Raw genomic sequence first — 8,855 nt, forward strand, 5'->3', positions numbered from 1 at the left:
GGACTGGGAACAGCAAGGAGTCATCAGGCCAGGTAGTCCTGAGGCTTGGCCCTAGGGCTTAGGTCCTCCGAGAGAGAGAAAGAGAGAAAGGGAGAGAGAATTAGAGAGAGCATACTTAAATTCACAGGATATAACCCCACCCACTTTGCCAAACACCAGCCCCCACACCACTAGAGGGATATCTTCAACCACCAACTTACCATCCTGAGACAAGGGCGAGTATAGCCCACAAAGATCTCCGCCACAACCCAAGGGGGGGTGCCAACCCGGACAGGAAGATCACGTCAGTGACTCAACCCACTCAAGTGACGCACCCCTCCTAGGGACAATTATTGATTGGCAATATTTGATGTTGTATGTTGTGTTGTGCATGTTGTTGTGGCCAAAGACAGATTCCGGTGGCAGAAGATTGTTGTGGCCTATATGTCCCACCTGGGACTAAGAAAGGCTTAATAGTTGTAAGTAGTAGCACATGTTGCCCTGCGGAGGCTTGTGGGAGGAGCTATAGGAGGACTAAACACCTCCCTCTGCAACTGGATCCTGGACTTCCTGATGGGCCGCCCCAGGTGATAAGGGTAGGTAACAACACATCTGCCATGCTGATCCTCAACACTGGAGCCCCTCAGGGGTGTGTGCTCAGTCTCCACCTGTACTCCCTGTTCACCCACAACTACATGGCCAGGCACGACTCCAACACCATCATTAAGTTTGCAGACGACACAACAGTGGTAGGCCTGATCACTGACAATGACGAGACAGCCTATAGGGAGGAAGTCAGAGTCCTGGTTGGGTGGTGCAAGAATAACCTATCCCTCAACGTAATCAAGACAAAGGAGATGATTGTGGACTACAGGAAAAGGAGGACCGAGCACATCCCCATTCTCATCGACGAGGCTGTAGTGGAGCAGGTTGAGAGCTTCAAATTCCTCGGTGTCCACATCACCAACAAACTAGAATGGTCCAAACACACCAAGACAGTTGTGAAGAGGGCACGACAAAGCCAATTCCCCTCAGGAAACTACAAAGATTTGGCACAAGTCCTCAGATCCTGAAAAGGTTCCACAGCTGCAACATCGAGAGCATCCTGACTGGTTGCATCACTGCCTGGTACGGCAACTGCTCAGCCTCCGAGCGCAAGGCACTACAGAGGGTAGTGCGTATGGCCCAGTACATCACTGGGGCTAAGTTGCCTGCCATCCAGGACCTCTATACCAGGCGGTGTCAGAGGAAGGCCCTAAAAATGGTCAAACACTCCAGCCACCCAGTCATAGACTGTTCTCTCTGCTACCGCATGGCAAACGGTATCCAAGCCTCCAATGTTTCCCTGTCATATACACACATATATATATATACACATACACATATACATACAGTGGGGCAAAAAAGTATTTAGTCAGCCACTATATATAACATGGCTTTATAGGGCCTCATATTTATATCACAATTGTATTCTTATGAGGTTCATATTTGAGAAAAAGAGAACATGAACACAAAGGTACTTTTTGGTGGAAACATTTATTGGCATCCACATTTGTATTTAGAAAAAACACAGACAATCAGACAGACAAGATGTATCAAATAAATTAGGTTAAAATGCCTTGATGCGGCATGTGAATAGGCAAAACATCACATTATCAACCTAAGGCATGTATTGCAGTAGTCTTTATGGTTTCACGCTCAAAGTTCAATGTTCAAACAAAGACTGTAGTCTGAATTTCAGGGACTTTTCTCAACTTGAATGAAAAATTCCATATAGACGATCAACGCAATATCTTCTCTCAGTCTTTGTTTCTGTATAGCCAGTCGTTCCACTTCGTTACTGGCTTGTGCCAGCACCAGACAAATAGAGCATTTTATTTGTATTTTGTTATTGTTATTTTTCAAGTAATCTGAGACCTACTAAACAGTCACATCTTAAGGCAGTGCAGTTATAGGGCTCAATTTAAAATGGCGGAGTGGAGGAGTCTGAAGAGGCATGGGGGTGAGGAAGGAGGTAGGGAGGGGGGCGAAAACTGTGGAAGGTTCAAAGTCAAAGTTATTGTTGTTGAATGTGCACTCTTTCGAACTCCCAAAGAAGGAGACCGTCTCTTTACCGATGCAACAGGGCGTGGCGGGTTCGGTGGCGGTTTCGGGGGTCGTTGCCGCGGTAATAGGTGTCGAAGACAGGACCTCAGACTCGAACTGCAGCAGCTGGCCCATGAAGCTGAAGTTGGGCGAGATGAGGGAGCGGCGCTGTTTGATGATGTCGAAGGCCTCTTCGAGCTGTAGCCGCTTGGTACTCATGATATAGGCCAGACAGATGGTCGGGGAGCGGGAGATGCCCGCCTCACAGTGCACCAAGACTCTACCCCCTGTCTGCTTCACACCATCTGGAGAGGAGACAAAACGGTAACATTTACGTTAATGACATGATAAGCATGAGCTATAATACATTGCTACATTTGGTCAGAAATGGAGTATGGCCACGTAGCCACTTACACTGTGTAACTCAAATATAGAAGAATTGAATAGGATAACTGCATCCTAGAATAGAACCACTCTGGCTAAATTCTCACAGGAAACGAGTGCTGTCAAAGCTATTTTAGTTTGTGAACGCAGAGATTGAATCCCGTTCTTCAGTGTCTAATCATCACCTGCCTCCCCACCCCTTCGTTCTTCCTCTCTTCTCACCCACACAGAACCTATAAGAGCCCTGCTGCCACTCAGTCACCACTCTCCCATTAGAAACACACACTGTGGCAGGGCTGACTGACTCACCCTGCACAGCTGCACACGAGACCATGTCTCTCTCTCTCCTACGTGCCTGTGGGGGAGCTGAGCAGTACTATACGAAGTTCACCACGGCTGGGAGAGGAGGGAACTTATTCTACTTCAGTATTACATGCACTTCCTCCACACTATCTGACACACACACACACACACACACACACACACACACACACATGTATGAGCCACAGGGGGGAACAGCCAGCGATGGTTTCTGACAGCTCCGATCCTGTGAAAACCAAATGAATGAATCATTAAGCTGCTCCCATCTGGAGTGCTGGGAGGCTTTCTGAGAGGCAGCTAGAGAGCCTGTGGGTGTTTTAATGACCCATCCTCTGGCTAATGGCACCCTATTCTCTACATATTGCACTACTTTGACTGGGACCCATATGGCTCTGGTTAAATGTAGTGCACTATATAGGGAATAGGGTGCCTAAAGATCTTCTTGACTGCTGTTGTTATCCTCTATTTCCAGCTAAATGGTTGGTTGACAGAAGAATATTCCACCTCCACCACATTGAATTCATCCAGAGGTTCGGGGAATTGGGAATAGGGATGCGTCTTCTTCATAAAGAGAAACAAGCCCATTGTTTTAGATTTGGATGCAATGAGTGAATATCTGAACACTCCCTGTATATAGCTCCATTCTTGTGTATTTTATTTGTATTCCTCTTGTGTTAGTTACTATTTATTTTTGTATAATTCTTTTTCAAACTCTGCGTCGTTGGGAAAGGTTCGTAAGCAAGCATTTCACCGTACAGTATACACCAATTGTATTTGGCGCATGTGATAAATCCAGTTGGATTTGATTTAATTGAAGATGTTTTTTTCAAGGAGACATCCTCTTGTTAAGATTCAGCCCTGGGCTGAGAAGGACACCTCTTTGTCTTACGTAATGCTTACAGGCTTTAGGCAAAGACGCTTAAATGTGGGGGCTTAAAACAAAGAACAGCAGCAACACCTCCACCATTGATACAGGTCAGGTGAGGCCTCCATGGTGGGTGAGAATGAGATTCAAGCTTGTCCTCGGCTGTGCCTGGATTTACGTTTATAAATAGAAGTGCAGGCTGCTCAACATCTTTGTGAGCGCTATTATCCAACACTTCAAGCCTCTTTCTATCACACATTCACTCTCTGTTCCCTCAAGGCTCTGTCTCTGAACACATGCACCATAGTTGAGTTACTTTGGTACCAAACAGAAGAAAAACAACTGAAACAGGGAGGGCGTGACTACCTGAAGTTGACCAATAAATGCTTGTTTTCATTTTCTGTTGCGAAACATTTCGCTACGGTTTGCCCTGACCCAGATAAACAATAACTAAACAACCTTTGTGTACCTTTTGTGTCTGTGGACACAGCCTCCCTCCTTCAAAAACCCTCCACCCACCATTAGTGAGTAGGGCTAGTAACAACATTTGTCACACTGACAAACTGACTGAGTGAACTGACCACACCCGGTAATAACCCGCAATAAGCCACTAGCCGAGATTAACTGTGAGCCGGGAGGCAATGACGGCATTGCAGAGAATCTCTTTTTAAACTTAAAATGGGGGAGGATGAGAGAGAGGTGAAGGGAGGGGTAGGGAGGGAGTGGTAGGGGAGGGAGGGAGGGAGAACACAGAATCTGTTCTCTGAATGAAGCCAACCTGGCGATTTGTGAAAGGAGAGAGAGAGAGCGAGAAATGGAAGGAAGGCAGACGAGGCTAACAGATTAGTGAGAGGTTGTTGCCTGTCCTCCTTTCAGATTGGCAGTGTGGGGGGGGTGAAGCCATTAACTATTTTAATTGAGTTGCTCCATCCCCTCTGTTAATGAACTTGGAATCCTATCTTTTCCATGAGAGAAGAAGAAAGGAGAAAAGAAAAGAGCAGAGAATAAATCTGAAAAAAAGGAGAAGAGAGCAGGAAAAAAAGAGAACAAAATGTCCAGACCGCGACACTCACCAATGAACTGGAAGGCCTCTTGGAAATGTGAGCTGATATCTGCTGTGACGTTGTCCTCCACCGGGATCCACTTGTAGTCGTAGTGGCCCTTGGAGGGCCTGGTGTCCCTCCTGGAGACGTTCAGCAGGGCTGTGACTCCAAGGTCACTCAGATAGTCCTGCCTGGAGGCATGGTAGGCACTGCCCAGGTACAGGAAAGGAAGGATCTCCACCGGCTTGCCCTGAAGAGAGAGGGTAGATAATAAAGGGGGGGAGATATTAGACATAAGAACCGCAGTGTGTGAGCCAAGATAGAAGGGAGACTCAACAAAGTGATATTAAATCCATGACCGGTAGAGACAGTGTGGCAGAGATACAGTACATGAAACACAGGGTTTTCCTAAAGACACAACAATGGGGAGGGGAGGGGGAGGGGGTAGAGATCAAATACAGATGTAGGATCTTAATTTGAGCCAGTTTTCTACAGCAGGAAAATAATCCTGCACAGCAACAGGAAATGTGGATTATTATAAATTGACTTTTTTTTGTAGGGGTGGATACATTTTTGATAAGGGAAAATCAAGTTTGAAATTTCAAAGTGGAAATTTCAAACTTCAGAAACCTTTTTAAAACCTCAAACACACTACACAGTTATTCTGCAACAGAGTGATCAAATTAAGATCCTACACCTTTAGTACATACATCAATGGAGATACTGAGAGGTATGTACGGTGCAAGACGCAATAGTACATTTTCTGTACCGTAAACAGATTGTGTTAGCCTATCATGATGGTGTAAGAGGTCGGGAAAAGGTCAGGGATGAAAGGGTTATAAAAGGACTTCTGATGTCAGCTGGGGGTCTCTGACTAGTGGCCATCTTCTCTTGATGACTGGGATGCAGTGAAGGTCAAAGCTAATATCAAGCGTGTGACAGAGAGAATGTTGAATGGTGAAGGCCACTGTTTTGAGAATGGTCAGTAATGTATCTGGCACCATAGACAAAATATTATCATTGTGAATGTACAGCTGTACATTTAAGATCAGCTAGACAATATGTACCTTTTATAATCCTATGAGTAGTTTTTTAAAATTTGATGTCTTTCCTTGAATGAAACTAAATGTGCTCTATCAAGTCCACAAATATCTCTGAACATACAGTACATTCGGCTGTATAAATCTATTTTGAATTGCCAAGAAGACAGTATGACTAAACCAGTACAGAACAGTCATTCTTATCTAACAGGGATATTCCACTCAGTTAAAAACCCTGCAGCCACAGCCTCAACCCTAAACCCCAGCCCAACCTAGGGGAAGTGGCTAGCCACCTAACCCTGAAAGAATAGGCAGCAGGCTAAAAAAGGAAGTTGTTTTCGTTTCCATACCTGATCGTAATCTGGTTTGAGGTTGGAGCCCAGTTTCTCACAGAATAGGGTGATACTCGGCCTGCATTTCCCGGTTTCGGTTCCGTTGTTCTGGTCGACGCCGACGGGCTTCACGACCTCAGTGCAAAGTTCCGGGTACTGGCCTTGGAAGTTGTCAAACCCCCCTGGTAAATACACAGAACAAAACAAAATACCTTTAAAACTTCAACGAAATTCAATAGTCTACAATTGAATGTATTCCATCAGGGGGAATTTTTAAAGAAATTATACACCCCAAACAGCTTTGTCTGACTTGCCTAGTTAAAAAACGGTTAAATAAAACATTGAAAAATGATTAAATGTTTATTTGTGCGTCATGAATGTTAGCATTTGCCAACTAGATTTAGGCCTCATACCAGGCCGTGAAAACGATGTGTTTATAATGGATTATAACGAAATATAACCTTATTCTAACGTCGTAATTAATCTGCATTTCAATTCAAATAATCAATTTAGGTATTTGAGTACAAGGTGACAATCTGACAGACTTTAAATGAATGGATCTGACACATAGTCGAAAGGATGAGGTATGTATAAATGTTCGAAACGAATGATAGAAAATGTATGCTTTCCTTGTGAACATTCACGCACAGAACATTCTCAGAACAACCAGTCATGATGTTCTCGAGTTCTCACAAGCCTTTCTCGCACTGACTCATCTGGACCACTTTGACGCACACATTTATCTCCCCCGAGAGCTCGACCTGAGAAGTGTATTGATCAAATGGGAGGGTTGCTAGAACACGGTCAAATAAAACAATGACTTTGCGTCATAGGTCAGTCCATGGAAAACAATACCAAGGCCTTTAAAATGTTTTTTTTTGTTGATTTGAAGATATGGGGATGTGGGTCACACATAGTTTTCTAAACAAAACGGGGGGGTGTTATAAGGCATATTGAATGTCAACCATTTCATGTTATTGTCTCCAAAATATAGCTTTTATAATAGCATAATTTATTAGCGTAGCCAATCGGTTATAATAAACATTGTGTTCAAGTGGCTTCAGACAGTGAATTAGCCCAGGACACTTAGTGAAAAAGTTACCCAGACAAATTTATAATGGATTTAGAGTTTTATAGTCCAATGATTTCAGAATTTTGTAACAATTCTCACCTTTTAGGAAACAGATGTTTGTCCCACTCGCCAGATTATGGAGCGTATTAATCACTATCTGTGCGATACTGTCCTTTTTCAGTTTCTGCCAGTGAGGAGCTCGGTCATCAAGAACCACCACTGCCGATATGCTCCCCTCTCGCAGCCGTAACAGGGCTTTCTCATCCGGGATCACAAACTGAAGAGGTACCGGCCCTCCTCTGGATCTCCGGACAACAACTGAGTTCAGGTTGGCATTGACAGAGCCTTTGATATTAGAGTTCGAGAACGAAAAATAAGGTCGACAATCCACAATGAGAGAGGTTCCACATTCCTTCCTGATAATCTTCTTGAGGCGACGGCAATCTATGCTTGAGACTTTCATGTTTGCCTCTAAAAGTGTGTCTTATTTTATAAGCAATTACTGTATACGGGCCGCCAGAGACGAGTAAACTGAACGCGCCCTAGTGAACCTGGTAGTTACTTAGATTTCCTCCAAGGGGATACCGTCGGATCGGTTTTATATCGACGGAACCTCCGGCTCGTGACATCACGAACCATATATGGACACCGACAAGTATGATCAAAAGAGAGCCTGCCCACACCGGAGTATTGACTACGTTCTAACCGTTCTAACCCCGCTCTGTCTGGGGGGAAGTGAATTTATGCTCTCAGTTTGACTTAACTATTACTCATGGCTATCCAAACGTTTCGTTCTCATGTTTATACGGCCCATTCTAGGAACCACAACAACAGCATTCTTCAAGGAAATACTATGAATGCCTCTCATATTTGAGTAGACATTAGAATATTATCCGTGTTATCATGAACTAACAATATCTGAAATTCCCCTGCCCCAATAGAGTAAAGGTAGACTATTGACTCTATACAATAGAAATATAATTTAGATTCGATTTCTATACTCTATACACCTGACCTCACCATCACCAGCCCACTTATAGCCTATAGGTCTATGAATCAGGAAACTAAATCAATGATTGACAGAATAGTCAGAGAAAGAGAGAGGACTCTATTGGACTATGTAGCCTATTGACTAAAGCAAGGTAAACTTCAGTCTGTTATTCCATGTTTAGCCGGCTGTTTTAGGCAATATCTGCTGGTTGTAATCTCATTATGGGCTAATGGGGCTTAAATGTCATGCTACTGGACTCATGCAATACTGTATGTTAGGCTATAGACAACAGTTAGATAGACTATGCCATTGTGTATGTGTCTTAGAATGGGAATGGATAGATGTGAATAATGCTACAAGATAAGCAAGACAGTGGGAGTCTCTCTCTCTTTTACTCTCTCTTCCTTTGTAGCCTGCCTATTTTTCTCTCTGTCAGACACACACAGAGACAGTGTGTGTGAGAGAGAGAGAGAGATAGAGAGAGAGAGAGAGAGAGAGAGAGAGAATAAACAAAAACAAACAGAGAAAGAATGAGAGAGAAAAATACTTCAATCTTCTCTGCTCCTTAGCTAGTCCAAAACGTGAGCTTGACGTAAGTGAAACAGGGATCCATGGTGCCAGGATGACAGGAAGGAAAGAAGGTGGATGCCAGTGGATTAGTAGCAGACCAGGCAGTAAGGCAGTATTAGTAGCAGAACAGACAGCAGGCAGTAAGGCAGTATTAGTAGCAGACCAGACAGCAG

General features: G+C 44.1%; 1 protein-coding gene across 1 annotated transcript; it reads right to left on the reverse strand.

Moving 5' to 3' along the window:
- Positions 1-1,496: 1,496 nt before the first annotated feature.
- dusp5 (dual specificity phosphatase 5) lies at positions 1,497-7,705 on the reverse strand. Its single transcript, XM_042304512.1, has 4 exons — positions 7,221-7,705; positions 6,068-6,231; positions 4,708-4,927; positions 1,497-2,369 (listed from the first exon to the last, which is right to left on the reverse strand). Exons 1-4 carry the CDS (start codon positions 7,582-7,584, stop codon positions 1,915-1,917), a joined length of 1,203 nt encoding a protein of 400 aa, XP_042160446.1. The 5' UTR covers positions 7,585-7,705; the 3' UTR covers positions 1,497-1,914.
- Positions 7,706-8,855: the final 1,150 nt, after the last annotated feature.

This window comes from Oncorhynchus tshawytscha, linkage group LG02, assembly GCF_018296145.1.
Source record: "Oncorhynchus tshawytscha isolate Ot180627B linkage group LG02, Otsh_v2.0, whole genome shotgun sequence".
In the NCBI taxonomy this organism is placed as follows: Eukaryota; Metazoa; Chordata; class Actinopteri; order Salmoniformes; family Salmonidae; genus Oncorhynchus; species Oncorhynchus tshawytscha.

Bases quoted from the DNA above. Each gene is read 5' to 3' on its own strand.
- dusp5 (XM_042304512.1), bottom strand. From the start codon at position 7,584: ATGAAAGTCTCAAGCATAGATTGCCGTCGCCTCAAGAAGATTATCAGG. The intron at 6,232-7,220 runs GTGAGAATTGTT...TGTATTTACCAG, and splicing joins AAACATCTGTTTCCTAAAAG to GGGGGTTTGACAACTTCCAA. The intron at 2,370-4,707 runs GTGAGTGTCGCG...TCTCCTCTCCAG, and splicing joins AGAGGCCTTCCAGTTCATTG to ATGGTGTGAAGCAGACAGGG.